Source organism: Schistocerca piceifrons, chromosome 2 (assembly GCF_021461385.2).
Source record: "Schistocerca piceifrons isolate TAMUIC-IGC-003096 chromosome 2, iqSchPice1.1, whole genome shotgun sequence".
Lineage (NCBI taxonomy): Eukaryota > Metazoa > Arthropoda > Insecta > Orthoptera > Acrididae > Schistocerca > Schistocerca piceifrons.
In genome coordinates this window covers 1090929809-1090947010 of record NC_060139.1, presented here as the reverse complement: position 1 = coordinate 1090947010, position 17202 = coordinate 1090929809, and the positions used below count along the sequence as shown (strand labels likewise).

At 42.2% G+C, this 17202-nt stretch overlaps 1 protein-coding gene across 1 annotated transcript in view; it reads left to right on the top strand.

The window, feature by feature from the left end:
- LOC124777327 (gamma-interferon-inducible lysosomal thiol reductase-like) overlaps positions 1–14098 on the top strand; it is a 123304-nt gene extending 109206 nt beyond the window's left edge. Inside the window, exon 6 of the mRNA XM_047252686.1 lies at positions 13819–14098. Coding sequence (XP_047108642.1) covers positions 13819–13890 — 72 coding nt within the window. The 3' untranslated portion in view covers positions 13891–14098. The remainder of the gene's footprint in view (positions 1–13818) is intronic.
- The last annotated feature ends 3104 nt before the right edge of the window (positions 14099–17202 follow it).

The window sequence follows — 17202 nt, the reverse complement described above, 5'->3', positions numbered from 1 at the left end:
GTAGGCAGCAAAACTGATAACATCAACAAAATGCAAAGGAGGTAGACATCAAGAAGGATACAGTTCTCTTTACCAGAAATGTGATCTTAAATCTGGCACGAGAAAACTTCCGCCCTATGGAATTTTTGGTGCCTGTCTGCCTGCGTATTATCATAGCGATTATTTTTCTGACCCATATTTCTTTGCGATAACCCTCAATAGACTATTACACCTAAAAACTGCATGCTCTATCTCTTCACCAGTTAACATTTTCCCTGCCTCTTGGATCACCTTGTGTCTGTATATAAATGGAATAGTCGACAGAGGTACGAATAATTTGCAGCGGTCCTTCACCTTAAATTCATACTGGAGAATTCTAATATCGCCTGGTTTCAGTAGAAATACTTCTCGGTTCCAAGTAGTACTTTTTGCAATTCTTGTCTGTCGTTGGAATCGACGTCTTTAAGCTACTCCACTCGTTCATTAATGGACTGACAGATCTCTAGCTTTATTGCCTCTTCATTTTCACATACCCTTTCTTCATTCCTTCCCCAGCTCACAGACATATCTAAGCAATATTGTCATTCAATGCAGAGTTTCAAGCAACTTGCGTGGATTTGTGCACAAACGGGTTGCTCTTCAATATGGATGTGGATCTTCCTTTTAAAGAATGACTTTCCCTTGTTCAAGATCTAATACTGTATGGTAGTTACTCAGGAAGTCCATGCCAATAACCAAATCAGTGGCTAGTTTTGTAAATTTCCTAACAGAGTAAGCCCTTGATAAACCAGCTGAAGCCTCGGCTGATGGTTTACTTCAGGAACTTTGCCCATTATGCCTACTTTTACTCTTGTTTTTATTGGTGATAATATTGGCTAACCGAAATCCTCTGTGCACCTCTTAAATGCTGTCTCAGCTATCGCTGAAATATGGCTCCCACTATTCATAATTACTCTTAGTTTCATATCCACTATCGTGATTTTAACTGCGGGATGGATGTCTTTTGTCTTCGTTGCCTCCTCCTCTTCTAATCGCATTTACGATGAGTCTTCATACATTAATATGTTTATTTGGCTGTTTGCAAAGTGCGCATGAGTGTAAACTCTGCCTCTCCCACATCTTCATTCAGTCATCGTCCTGATGGGCTGTACCCATGTTGGTCACTTCGCGGCCTTGGCGGCCTAAGTTCGATAATCTCTGGCCGTTCTCTATTTCAATTGGCAGCTGCTCCATTTTGAGTGGATCACAGCCTACTATAACGGTCTCTTCTCTGCAGTCCATAATTGCCCACATAAGCTCCCCCTAACATGCAATGGAACTGATAACCACCTCCCAAAGACCCATTCCTGTTATTGTAATTATTATGCTAGTGGCAATGCAGAGGTCTGTTGAAGTTACTCTCCTGCCTTCATCTTCTCTCCCTAATATTGTGTTCATGGAATGTACACTCCAGTTCCTGAAGTGTTTATAGAGGTTTGTGTATTTTAGTTGCATCTCCACACCAGAACGTATTGGTAATCTGACGATAATTTCACGGAACAATATCGGAAAATGTCCCCCGGATTGCATGGAACATCTAAAAATCGATTCTTCATCAATACGGCATTTAAGAATTTGTCTGGGCTTCTGAAACTGGACCCAGTGTAATCTTCACATATAATCATCTTATGTCCGCCCCCAGTAGCAGAATGTCAATCCTAAGGGCCCGGGTGCGCTTCCTGGCTGGGTCGGAGATTTTTTCCGCTCATGGACTGGATGTTGTGTCCTAATCATCATCATTTCATCCCCATCGATGCGCAAGTCGCCGAAGTGGCGTCAAATCGAAAAACTTGCATCCGGTGAAAGGTCTACCCGACGGGAGGCCTTAGTCACACGACATTTATTTTTATTTTATGTTTTATCATTTCTTGTGTCTCACAGAAATAATAATTCGACAAGAAGGCATCTATAAACTCCTAGTAGGATGAGTAATTTGCAGCATGTCCTCAAATCATTTTTGCCACAGTTCCTAGAGGTATCTGCACACAAACTCAGATTTGTATACTAACTGCCACGATGGTGGTAATGACTTGTTAAATTTTGAAGTCTTCGGGTGAATCATGTTGTCATTGTCTTTACAATTCCAAAACTACCATACTTCTATAGAATACTTGAAACTAAAAGGCTCCTTTCCACTTACGCATACCCTGACTTTCTAATGCATTAGTTTTTCTTTTTACCATTCGACTTCGCCATGAGAATTTCCACTTTGCTATGTCCATAGTGGTATTCACTACCACTATGAGTGTGACTTCTGCCTTTTTTTTTTTTTTTTTGAGTCATCAATCTTCTGACAGGTTTGGTGTAGCCCATCACGAATTCCTCTTTTGTGCAATCTCTTCATCTCAGGTTAGCACTTGCAACCAATCTCTATCTTCCACTACAATTTTTACCCTCCAGACATCTAGTACCATGGAAATTATTCCCTGGTGTCTTAGCAGATGTCCTACTATCCTCTCTCTTATTCTCGTCAGTTTGTTCCATATATTCCTTTCCTCATCGATTCTGTGGAGAACCCATTCCAGACCATATTAGTCCACCTGATTTTTAACATTCTTCTGTAGCACCAGATCTTAAATGCTTCGAGTCTCTTCTTTTCCAATTTTCCCACTGTCCAAGTTTCAGTACCATACAATTCTTTGCTCCAAACGTACATTCGCAGAAATTTCTTCCTCAAATTAAGGTCTATGTTTGATACTAGCAGAATTCTCTTCACCAGGAATGACTTTAGTGCAAGTTCTCATCTGATTTTTATGTCCTGCTTGCCCCATGTATCTTGAATTACTTTGCTGCGTAGGTGGCAGAATTCCTTAACTTCATCTACTTCATGATCACTGACCCTGATGTTTAATTTTCCACTGTTCGAATTTTTGCTGCTTCTCATAACTTTCATCTTTCTTTGATTTTATCTTAATTCATGTTTTGTACTGGTAGACTGTTCATTGCTGTCAGCAGACCCTGTAATTCTACTTCACTTCCACTAAGGATAGAAATGTCATCAGCGAATCTTATCACTGATATCCTTTCAGCTTAAATTTAAATTCCATTCTTGAACCTTTTTTTGATTCACGTTATTGCTTCTTCAAAATAGTCCAAATGGCTCTGAGCACTATGGGACTCAACTGCTGTGGTCATAAGTCCCCTAGAACTTAGAACTACTTAAACCTAACTAACCTAAGGACATCACACACATCCATGCCCGAGGCAGGATTCGAACTGCGACCGTAGCGGTCGTGCGGTTCCAGACTGAAGCGCCTTTAACCGCGCGGCCACCCCGGCCGGCTATTGCTTCTTCAGTGAATAGATTGAGCAGCAGGGGCACGAGACTACAGCCCTGTGTTAGACCCTTTTTAATCTAAGCATTTTGTACTTGATGTTCTACTCTTATTACTCCCTCCTGATCCTTTTACATATTGTATATTACCTGTATCTCCCTATAGCTTAGCCCTATTTTCCTCAAAATTTCGAACATCTTGCATCATTTAAAATTGTCAGAGCTTTTTTTTTCAGATCTACAAATTCTATGAATGAGCCTTAATCTAATTTCTGCTTAGTGGCACACAACTGCGTGGTTCACTTGGAACGGGTTCTTGCAACCTTGACCTAGCATTCCAGACTTCTATGATTTTTATTTACCTCTTTGATTCTCTTCTGTTTACATGTGTTGATAATTTCTTGAATATGTCTCTACCTCTTCGATTTACGCAATTTATATCAGGGTTGTCATATCAAATCCTGCACCCAGTTTCCAAAAATTTCATCCATTTTTAACGATTCAGAACTTTAACAGATTTGTTGCTCCCTGCGTCCTTTTGTTGACAAGGTCCTCAAGTTTTCCAATGTGTTCCTCCATCTTATCAACCTGTTTCTCTATAATTCCTTGACCCTCCTTAAATTTCGACTGACCCTTCTCTACATCCAAAGATAACCCCAGTTTTCAACTCTGTTGGATATTTTCTTCATCGCCTCATGACTTTCCTTTACTGTCTGCCTGCATTCCGCTTTCACTTTTATTGCTATCTTCTCGGCTTTTTGTGCTTTGGTCTCTGGCTCCTGAGCTAGCTTCTTAGCATCTTAAGCCAGTTCCTAATTTCCTTCATCTTCCCCTATACATCTTGATGTCGTCTCGTATATTTTCTCCCACATCTTTGCTTTCTTTCTTGGCTTCTTGTGCTTCTTTTCTCATTTTTAGTATCTGGCAATCCTCAACTGCTTGGAAAAATCTATGATGCCTAAACCATCATCACCCATCTCAGTACATCTGTCTGGTGAAAACCTTCGTGAACAATGAAGTATCTGTAGTCACTGTCATCACAGTCCCTTGCTCTCGTTTTCTTTGCAACTGCATATTGTTAGTCCATTTCTACACATCATGGCAAGGCCCCGTACTTTCCTTTAATGTGCTTTCCTTTAATGTGTCTAGTACTCTCTTTATTTTCGTTCTTTTGCAGCCATGTGCTCTCCATCACATTACTGTTACTATCACTACTATTCGGAGTTCGCTACGGTCGCAGTTTCTAATCCTGCCTTGGGCATAGATGTGTGTGATGTCCTTAGGTTAGTTAGGTTTAAGTAGTGCTAAGTTCTAGGGGACTGATGACCTCAGAAGTTAAGTCCCATAGTGCTCAGAGCCATTTGAACCATTTAAATCGGAGTTGATTGTTCCGTGGAAAAAATCAGCTATTCCTTTCCTGAATGAACACTGCCTGTAATTTGCTCCTGGTCCATGAAGATTATTGTTTTCCTTTTAGCCTGCTCAATTCAAGTCGCATCTTACTTCGTGTCCTCATTGAAACTATGTATTGGCTACAATACTTAACCTAATAAACTGAACCTTATTATGACTAATACCTTCCCTCACCACAATCTATCACAACTCACAGCAATAAAACATATAACCCATCCAAAATATTACAAGACTGAATTAACTAAGCCAATAATCAATCAGACATGGAACAGAATCCAAGAATCCATAGTCATGAAGTTGAAAATAAAATATTTGAGTAATTTATGTGTGCTTGCAATGAACTTCAAACAACTGCATTTGAAAGTACATTTGCCAAAATTATTTACAGTAAATAAGAGAGATGATTTATTCATTTATTTATTGTTCCGTGGGACCAAATTAAGGAGAATTCTCCATGGTCATGGAACGAGTCAATACATGAAATTATAACACGATATTAGAAACAGATAAAATGAAATATAAAAAAAACATATTCAGGTGACAAGTCGTAAGTTTAAATGAAGAAAATCAAAAATGTAACACTGGAATTTGCTTAATTTTTTAGCTCTTCCAGGAGCTCCTCGACAGAATAGAAGGAGTGAGCCATGAGGAAACTCTTCAGTTTAGACTTAAGACTGCTAAGATTTTTGAATTCTTGTGGTAGCTTATTGAAAATGGATGCAGCAGAATACTGCACTCCTTTCTGCACAAGAGTCAAGGAAGTGCATTCTACATGCAGATTTCATTTCTGCCTAGTATTAACTGAGTGAAAGCTGCTAACTCTTGGGAATAGGCTAATATTGCTAACAACAAACGACATTGAAGAAAATATATACTGTGGGGGCAATGTCAGAATTCCCAGATTTTTGGGCAGGGGTCGACAAGACGTCCTCGAACTTACACCACATATAGCTTGAACAGCCCGTTTTTGAGCCAAAAGTACCCTTTTTGAATCAGAAGAATTACACCAAAAAATAATACCATACGACATAAGCGTATGAAAATATGCGAAGTAGACTACTTTTCGTGTTGAAGTGTCATTTCTGATACTGTTCTAATGGTAAATAAAGCAGCATTTAGCTTCTGAACAAGATCCTGGACATGGGCTTTCCACAACAGCTTACTATCTATCCGAACGCCTAGGAACATGAACTGTTCCGTCTCGCTTATAACATGCCTATTCTGTCTGATCAAAATATCGGTTCTTGTTGAATTGTAAATTAGAAACTGTAAAAACTGCGTCTTACTGTGATTTAGCATCAAATTATTTTCCACAAGCCACGAACTTATTTCATGAACTACATTATTTGTTACTGTTTCAATATTACACACAAGATCCTTCACTATCAGGCTGGTGTCATCAGCAAACAGAAATATTTTTGAATCACCTGTAACACTAGAAGGCATATCATTTATATAAATAAGAAACAGCAGTGGCCCCAGCACCGACCCTTGGGGAACGCCCCACTTAACAGTGCCCCATTGGGACTGAACACCACTACCACTCTCAATATTGCGGAGAATTACCCTCTGCTTTCTGTTCTTAAAGTAGGAGGCGAACCAATTGTAAGCTACTCCCCTTACTCCATAATGTTCCAACTTCTGCAGTAATATTTTGTGGTCAACACAGTCAAAAGCCTTCGTTAAATCAAAGAAAACACCTAGCGTTCGCAACCTTTTATTTAATCCGCCCAAAACCTCACAGAGAAAAGAGAATATAGCATTTTCAGTTGTTAAGCCATTTCCAAAACCAAACTGAACATTTGACAGCAAATTATGTGAATTTAAATGCTCCAGTAACCTTGTATATACAACCTTCTCGATAACTTTAGCAAACACCGATGGCATAGAAATAGGTATAAATTGTCAACATTATGAATGTGTCCCTTTTTATAAAGTGGCTTCACTACAGAGTACTTTAATCGGTCAGGAAACCAACCACTCCTAAAGGAAAAGTTACAGATATGGCTGAGAACTGGGCTAACATACATAGAACAATACTTCAGTATTCTGCTAGATACCCCGTCATATCCATGAGAGTTCTTGGTCTTTAGTGATTTAATTATTAACTCAATCTCCCTCTTGTCAGTGTCATGGAGGAGCATTTCAGGTAACAGTCTCGGAACACTTTTTTCTAAGAGTGCTATATGATTCCTTGTTGGGACTAGGTTTCTATTTAGTTCACCTGCTATATTCAGAAAGTGATTATTAAATACTGTACATATATGCGACTTATCAGTAACACGGACATTCCCACTACGCACTGATTCTATATCCTCGACCTGTCTCTGCAGACCAGCAACTTCCTTTACGACTGACAATATGGTTTTAATTTTATCCTGAGACTTAGCTATTCTATCTGCATACCACATACTTTTTGCCTTCCTAATAACATTTTTAAGCACCTTACAATACTGTTTGCAATGGGCTGCTGCATTTAGATTTTGACTGTTTCTAACGTTTTGATATAATTGCCACTTTGTTCTACAAGATATTCTTATCCCTCTAGTCAGCCACCCAGGCTGCCTGTTTGTGCTAGTACCCTGTTTTAAACGTTCTAACGGAAAGCAACTTTCAAAGAGCATGAGAAAAGTCTTGAGAAAAGCATTATATTTATCGTCTACTGTATCAGCGCTATAAACATCTTGCCACTCTTGTTCCTTGATAAGGTTTACAAAGGTCTCTACAGCAACTGGATCAGCTTTCCTGAACAGCTGATGACTATATTTAACACGTGTTGCAGCACAAAAATCTTTTAAAGTTAAAATTTGTGCATCATGATCTGAAAGGCCATTCACCTTTTTGCTAACAGAATGCCCTTCTAGTAATGAGGAATGAACAAAAATGTTGTCTATGGTTGTTCTACTGTTCCCTTGCACTCTCGTTGGAAAGAATACGGTTTGCATAAGATTATATGAATTAAGGAGGTCTACCAGCATCCTCTTCCTTGCACAATCACTTATACAATTAATATTGAAGTCACCACATATAACAAACTTTTTGTATTTCCTATAAAGTGAACCAAGAACCTCCTCTAGCTTTAACAAAAATGTTGTGAAGTCGGTGTCTGGGGATCTATGAATAACAACAGTTAGAAGTTTAGCTTCGTTAAATTTAACCACACCTGCACAATATTCAAACACCTTTTCAGTGCAGTACTTTGAAACATCAATTGACTCAAATGGGATGCCATTTTTCACATACATGGCTACTCCCCCACACCGCAAAGAGCTCCTCGAAGAGCTGCCAGCCAACCTGTATCCTGGTAAAGGAAGCCTCTGAATTATTTCCTTATTTAAGAAGTGTTCAGATATACGAATAATTTCAGAGACAACATCTATAAGCAGTTCACTAACTTTATCTCTAATACCTTGTATATTTTGATGAAATATACTAATTCCCTCATTACTCGGATACCTAAGCTTTGTCAAAAGTGATTCCCTTGTTAGAGAGACTTCCCTTAAGCAGGAATACCTATCAGCTGACTTCAATCTAAAAAAGGTGCAGCTCTAACACCCACTACTGCAGGGATTTTCCCATGAGTGATCCCACCAACCCCACCTATGCTGTCACCTATAAACTTTGCCAACCTCCCCTCCCCATACCATGTCTAGCGAAACCCGTCCTGCTGATAGACTCAACCGACACCACTGAAATGTGACCCATGCTTTCTGTCATCAGCGCAACCCCAAGTCTCATGTTATTACGCCTGACAGCTGTATTAAGATGAGGCAGATCGTGACGCTGAAATAGTTCCATGAAATGCACATTCGTGTTGCCAGTCTGAGTGGCTATCTTTTCCAGGTCACCATCTATGTTATACTCCCCATCCCTACCAATACTATTACCAGCCCCACCCACAATCACTACCTGATCCTCTTTAGTAAAATCCCTACATAACCCCCCTATGTTAACAGTCACCTGAGCCAACCATGCATTAGGCTTCACAATGCTGGTGACCTGGTACTCACTCCCCAGCACATCCTGCAACTGCTGGCCTACACCTCTGCCATGAGAAGTACCTAACAGCAGAACCTTCTTCTTCCTCTTCGACTTTGCAACTGTTCTAGGCACAGTAACTACTGAGGTCTGCTGCATACTTCCTACATCTACAGCTACTAGAGATTCCTCTCCACTAGACTCTGACAGTTGGTCATATCTATTGTAAACACCAATAGTAAAACAATCTGAAAATCTTCTTCTCCTAGCAGATCTCTTGCCAGCAGCCAGCTCCCATTCCCCAACCCCCTTCTCCCTCCTCATCCTATCTAGCTCCTCCTGTGCGTTTTTCAACTGCACCTGAAGGGCACAGATCTTACGCTCCTTCTCCTCTATCAACTTACTCTTGGTACATAACCTGCAGTTCCAGGAGATGATCTCACCAGAATGCCCACTGGCTTCCCCACTGCATTCCCCCCCCCCCCCAGTGAAAATACTTCGAACAAGTCTCACACCGCAATCCACTACTCACGAACCTACGGCAAAGCCCACACTTCTCACTCATGGTAAAATTTTACTTTTTCTAAGTTCCGCTACTACAATAAGAAGATGTTAAAAACCTGACTACAATAATCACAAACTTACTCTACAAGGGAAGTAACGACTATTATTAACAGTATTAATAAACAACAAATGTGAATATAACAAAAGACTGACTGCATCACAGAATGTCCTGTGTCTGCTTGGTCCTGGCAAGGTCCGCCAATTTACGTGCTTCAATTGTTAACCTGACACAGAAAATTAATTAGACACCACTTCATGACCCAAGATGAATTACTGTGTGTAAATGGATTAACTAACGTGATGGAATGACAAGGCCCTAGCTGTGGATCCTACAGTGAAGGGCTGCATCATGCTGAAATGTGATTACTTGACACTGTCAACAAAAATAATTTAAAATCAACGTATTAATTTATTTAAACAAAACGCAAATGTGAAACACATCTGACAAATTAAAGGTAAAATTATAAAAATTCACAGTATGGTTTACACCTAGTGATCCTGGTGTGCACAGAGTTACTTGAAAGGGTTGAGAACATGCCCTACAGTTGCAACTGATGTTCTGAAATTACACCTGAGTTTCTAGCTAAATGAAGACAGGACTATTTTCCTGACTGTTTGACAGAGAAATGCATGCATGCGCTAATGCATTGGTGGTGGTGGTGGTGGTGGTGGTGGGAAGTGGAGGGTAACATTTATGCTGCTGGCAATATGAACTTTGGAAGCCCAGTTGGCTGCTCGAGTGGAGGCCACAGCCTACACAGATTTGTTCAGCGCCAAGACCAGCGATGAACTCCTTAATTTTCTATCTGAATCGAACAGCCTGCTCGTTCCTTCCCACCATGCAAGACATGAGTGACAGTCGTTGATTGAGAACTCTCAGTCCAGCAGTGGTGTAATTGTTTCTTTTGCTGAAATCCCGCCAAGAGAACTGTTACGTTAAATCTCGGGTGCTTTTCGTACTCCTCTGCTCCAAAAAACACTCCTAGCCATAATCTGCCCTGTCAACGACACAAGCCATTTTACCTACTGTGTTTTTGCACCCAGCAGCTAGTCTTACATCACAGGCCTAGGGAAGCAAACAACTGCACTCGAGGCTGTGCCCTTATTTTGCAGCTTCCCATGTTTCTTCAGGAAAGCACGAGTTTGTTATCTGATGAAGGGTCTGTTCTGAATACTGCAAAGTGCCAGCCTCCTGCTGATAAAATTTCTTTCCCTCAGCACTGCTTGGCCGCTAGGCTGGAGACGTGTCATAAACGAACAATAGAATCAGTCCCCCAGGAATCGCCAGGCGACACAACTTGCACACTGACAACACATCACACTACGGACCGTTTTTTTTGCCAGTACCAGAGTCACTGCTGACTGCTCGGGTCCGCTGTCTTGATGTCTAAAATCCAGTGATACCTATGGCTGTGCTAGCGCCTGAATGTAAAACAAGAGTGAAATAAGATTGTCACGGAGCTGTCAGAAAGCAAAGAAAAAAAAAAACCATCACCATCTCGAATGTAGTTAAGATGGGTAGTTACCCATATCGATACTGCAGTCCAGTTTGCTATTCTAAGCTCTTACATTACTATTCTCTCTCCTCGCTATCATATTAGATGAATGTAATTCATATTAAATGAAAATGGACACGGCAAATGGATTGCCCTTTTTCAGATTCGAACATGTACGTTCATGTTCAGAAAAAACAGAACATTTTGAACAATTAGAGATAGGATGTTCATGTTCACAGGACATGTACATTAGTATGTACATGTACACCAACGATTAGCATTTCAGTGGCATGAATTCAGCATGTGTCCTGTTGCTTAGTAGGCACAGGATCCGTCATGGGCCCTAATATCTTATCCCATGCATAATGGCCTCGACACACATAAGGCGCGAATGGCGTCCTGCGGTATAGCCATCCGTGCTACCTTCACCTGGTTCCAAAGTTTGTCTGTGGTGGCTGACACTACGTCACAGTATTACACATGTTGTTTCACCATATCCCACATATTTCGTTTGCCAAGTCTGGTGATATGGGGAGCCAGGCCAAAAGGCCGATATCCCACGACACAAAGAAGGCATGTGTTCGTGCAGCAGCATGTGGTCATGCATTGCCTTGCTGAAAAATGGCGTCTGGGATGTTGTGTAGAAAGGGTATGGCTACAGGTTGCAGGCTGCCATTCATGTAGGTTACACTGGTTACAGTGCCTTAGATTTGTGGTTGTACCCAATAGCACCCCGCACCATAATGCCTTGGGTTACCGCTGTATGTCTTGTGTGGATATACTCCACTGTGATGCCGCTCCCCGTGTCTGTGGCGAACCAAAATGTCGCCATCATTTTCAAACAAACAGAACCCGGATTCATCCGAAAATACTGCCTGATGCCATTCCTCGTCGTTCCGTACACCATTGCCATTTAGCGTATTTCTGCACATTCATCAAAGGTAGGTGGAGAAGTTCTCGACGCGCACGTAACCCATGCCATAATAAACAGCAACGGATTGTCAACTCTAGTGTACGACGTGTTACAGTGATCCACTCTTGTGCCAGCGCCAAGGAGGGCGGAGGCCTGTGAGCAGTGCCACTTGGATCAGGTGTTGATCTTCTCTGGAGCTGGTGTCGGTGGTGCGGCCTGACCCATCTTGTCGTATTCTACGGCCTTCAGTGAACCATTCTGGACACACTCGTTGCACGGCTGAAATACTTCATCCTACACGAGCAGCAATTTCCCAGATAGATGTGCCACACTCTCTCACCATCATTCAAACTTACTGATTTGGTGGCATGGTTTGTGCATAAATCTGCGAGGCATCCTGCACATCTGCTCAAGTCACATTGATTCATTACCTTATGTTCATAGCGACAACGAGAAGTGCAGGCACATTTTACCGGTAGGTGGTGTTGCGCCGCGATATCTCTGTTGACCTTGAACCACAGGCTGACAAGGTTCAAATGCTAATAATTTCTGCATAATATACTAATGTACATATCCTGTGAATATGAACGTCTTATCTCTAATCGTTCAAGGTCTTCATGTTTTTTCTGAACATGAATGTGCTACTCATTAGATGTCACATAAGAGCAACAAATCCATCACGGATATTTCAACCCTTCTAAAGCTGCCCAAGTAGACAGCTGGTGATGTGATTCTGAAGTGTAAACGTGAAGGAACAACTGCTGCTAAACCAAGATCAGACCGATCTTGTATACTGACAGACAGAGATCGTAGAGAATTGCGGAGGATGGTTGTGAAACATCGCATGAAACCAGTGGAAGTAATCACTTGTGAGTTGCAAAGTACTACCAGTAGTCCAGCCAGCACAGTGACAGCGTGCAGAGAGTTACAGAGAATGTGGTACTATGGTCGAGTAGTGCCTCATAAGTAGTTAATGCTAAGCGACTCTTGAGTTGGACAGTGGATGACCGAAAACGAATGATTTAGAGTGTTGAATCACACATGCCTCGTGACAATCCAGTGTGTTTGGCGAAAGCTTCCATGTGCAGCGCCAACAGTGAAGTAGAGAGGAGATGGTGTTACGATATTAGGCTGTTTTTCGTGGTTAGAGCGTGGTCCCTCTACTGTACTTACGAAAATACTAAAAACCACTGTGTACTGCGTGTGGTAGACTAACAGTTCGTCGACCATGACTGTTCGTATCAGCAAGACAACACAGCATTTCATACAGTAGCATCTATACAGCAGTACGGCAGTGTATGAAGTCTTCACGGGTGTCAGCCGAGTAGCATCGTCGTCTCGTAGCAGCGTTTCGATGGCATGCGTCTCCATCATCTTCAGGCGAAGTCTTCGCCTGAAGATGATGGAGACGTATTCCATCGAAACGTTGCTACGAGACGACGATGCTACTCGGCTGACAAAGCGTGAAGACTTCATATATGAAATTCGGCGAGAAAGCCTGGACTCGCATAGTACGGCAGTGGTTTATGGACAATAATATTTCCTGAAATTGACTGGTGCGTCCACAGTCTCGACCTGAGCCTAGTGGAGCATCTTTGGGTCGATCTCGTTCCAGAACTCAGTGTCCATGATGACTATCTTCTCTGGTTTCGACTCTTGAGGAAGAATGGTCACCGGCCGTTGTGGCCAAGAGGTTCTAGACGCTTGAGTCCGGAACCGCGCTGCTGAAATGGTCGCAGGTTCGAATCCTCCCCGGGCATGAATGTGTATGGTGTCCTTAGGTTAGTTAGGTTGAAGTTGTTCTAAGTCAGATCTTAATTACCTTAGTGCTTAGAGCCATTTGAACCATTTGAAGAATGGCCTGACAGTCCTGCATAGACATTCAGACACCTCACTGAAAGTGTACCCAGCAGAGTTCAGTACGTCGTAATGGCGAAGGGTTGACACACCCCACGTTGATGTACACTGATAGGTCTCTGGGCACTTTTGATCAGATCGTGTATGCGATGCGCTAATTATATGTTTCATGTGTTACTTTTCTGTTGGCAGTACTGTGTTGTGAAATATTCAGCACTTTCACGAACAGTACCTTGTATGAACGTTCATGAGTAGCCTGTATTTGCTTTAACGGGGAGGAAGTTAACATTTACTATTTTTTACAGGATCCCAAACCCGAAGAGTGCCTCAGGAGACCAATCCATGACGTCACGAATGCTACTAGCGGCGTCTACTGATGTACGAGACACGACACGCTCTCAGCTTCTCCAGCGAACTCAACACATTTGTCGCACTCTGATTGAGAGGTCGCATATAATTACTCAAGCTGCAGAGACTGACGACATAAATGAACACAGAAATTACAATATTGATACCTAAGGCTGTGCTAGCGCTTGAATGTAAAAGTCAGAAGAGTAAAATAAAAGTTGTTGGTCACAGTATTAAGGACATGCTTGTTGTTGGGGGTCAACCATAGGCCTGTCGTGATACGTTACCACTTCATAGAGATGAACATCGCCAATGGTATCCGGCCAAAAGGAGTAGCGCTGGTTTGCATTTCAAATGAAGTACACTTATTTACATCGCACTTACACGTATCCCGAACGGAACGGAAAATTACGATAAATGTCAGTACCATCAACAGTACTACGTAACACGTGCTATATTGTGCAACTTCCTGAGACATGCTTGGTCCAGTCACGTTAACATTACAACAAACTATATTCGATATCGACATGCAATAACCATTCAAGTACGGCAAGTGGCAGCACTAGGTGGAGGGCATATAAGACGTACTGGGGGGAGATGCGGAAATCAGTGCAGTTGTTGTCATACTGTGGTAACGAAGTAATTTACCTCACGGTCCAAAAGAACATGATCATTGGCTTTAGGGTCAAGGGTGGAGGCATTTCCGAAATGGATAAGTTTGCATGGTGTTTCTGTACCACTGTGGTTAAAATATACCATGCATGGTAAAATGGCGCTATACAAAAACGACTTAGAGCCACTTGTGCATCACAAGCCGTAGGTGACAGGGGTTAACGACGGCTAGGGGTTGTGTAGAGGCGAATAGATGTGGAACTGTTGAGCAACCGACTGTCCAGAGGAAGCAAGGGGCTGTCAACTGTGTATCCTTAACAACTGTTCAGTGAACATTACTGCGTGTGGGCCTCCACAGCAGGGCCTGATTCATGCACCCATATTGACTCCTGGAATTTACAGGACAATACCGCAACTGGACGTCCACTAAATGGCGACAGACGACCTCTCCATATGAATCAGGTTTTATGCTCCATTGGACAGGTGGCCGTTGGTGCGTAGACCCTGTAACAATCGTTGAAAGCGTCCAGGTCGGAGAAGGGAGTTTTATGGGTAGGTTAATGTTTCTGTGGCGTTCACTGGCTGATCTCGTCATCCTGGAAGGCGCAGTGGATCAGCACAAATACGCATCTATAATTGGGGACCATGTCCACCCCTACATACAGTTAGATTTTCCTTGGCATGATGGCATCTACCAGCAGGATAATGCAAAGTGTCACACGACTCGCAGTGCAAGTGCGTAGTTCGAAGACCACCGGGACGAGTTTACTGTGCTTCCGTTACTACGAAACTCTACGGATTTAAACCCAATCGAGAATCTGTGGGACGTCCTCGATAGGGCCGTTAGCACCATAGACCCTCAGTCGAGACACCTAGCGCAACTGGCCACGCCATGGTTCCACATCCCTGTCTGTAACTTCCAGAACCCCATTCACACTCTTCCTGGTCGTTTTACTGCGATTCGCGCTGCAAAATGTGATTGAGACTTTTCATGGGTCGTCACGTTAATGTGACTGGACCAAGTATTGTGTATGCCACTGAGGAGATCTCTTTACTCATGCAGCATTATCAACAAGACTCAAGAAGTAACCACTAAACCGAACCACTGAGTCCTCAGACTGCGTGGAGATCACGTCTGTACACTGGGGAGCATGGCAGCTAAGTGATAGAACTTGCAAATGCCCAAAAATCTCATTCTCTGGACCAAAGAAGTGCGTTTAGCCAATCAGTGGGGATTGTTCCTCCTCCACGTCTTCCGGAAAATTTATTTCGTTTCGTTATTGTGAGCTTCAGTCCGAAGACTGGTTTGACGCAGATCTCCATGTTAGTCGATTCCGTTCAAGCCTGTTCAACTCCGCGTAACTACAGCAGTGTACCTTCGTCGTGCAGTCGTGCATTTATCTTCATCTGCAATTCTTAGTCACCACACTATCATCCATTATCAGTTTGATGCCTTTTTTATTATCTGCCCTGTTTTATTCACTACCTCTTAGTTATTTATCTGATTTCTAATGTTCAGTATTCTTTATTAATGCTACATTTGAAAAGGTTTTATTCTCTTCTTGTCTGAACTGTTTGTCACTAATGCATCACTTCCATACAAAGCTTTAATTCAGGTAAGAGACAAATACTTTCAGAAAAGAATTCCTAAGACTTGAGTTTATATTCGGTGTTAACAAATTTCTCTTTTTCACATTTCGTTTTTCTTCCTCCTTCTTCCATTGTGAATTAGTTTCCTACCCAAATAGCAGAACTCATCCACTTCTTGCAGTGTCTCATTTCGTAATCTGATTCCCCCAGCATAATTTAATAGGACTCTTTTCTATTTCCCTTATTTTTCACCTTATATCACTTTCCATTCCGTTATTCTTTTCATTTAAATCCTTCGCATTCTCTGACAAAGTTATATCGTCATTGGCAAACCTTAAGGTTTGAGTCCTTTTCCCTCCATTTAAATTTCTTTAGCACATTTTTCCATAGTTTCCTTTACCGCTTGCTCAATGTGCAAATTAAACAACATCGAGCACAGGTTTAAAACCGGTATAACTGCCTTTTTAACCATTGCTTACTTTCTAAAGTCCGCCTCCGTAGCGTAGCGGTAGCGTTACCGCCTACCACACAGGGGACCTGTAGCGTTGGTATTGGGGGGAGGGGGGGGGCAAAAAGAAAAAGAATGGTTATTTTATATTAAAAAAAAAGTCGAAAAATGAATATTTTGGTGGGCTACTTGGCAACAGAATCAGGGATTGATTATGTGGTGTCACCGTCAGACACCACACTTGCTAGGTGGTAGCCTTTAAATCGGCCGCGGTCCGTTAGTATACGTCGGAACCGCATGTCGCCACTGTCAGTGAGTGCAGACCGAGCGCCGCCACACGGCAGGTCTAGAGAGACTTCCTAGCCCTCGCCCAGTTGTACAGCCGACGTTGCTAGCCATGGTTCACTGACAATTACGCTCTCATTTGCCGAGACGATGTTAGCATAGCCTTCAGCTACGTCAATTGCTACGACCTAGCAAGGCGCCATTTATCCTTTGCTATGTATCTAATGAAGCATGTACAGTAACGAGAGATGTTCACCAATTGTGGATTAAAGTTAAGTATTCAAGCAACTACGTACTTTAATTACTAGACTCAAGTCCTTTAACTGTTCCAGAACTCACGCCAGCTTGCGTGAGTTAAACGCGTGCCTTTCGGTTGTTACCCGTCACCGTGGATTGGCTGTCCGGT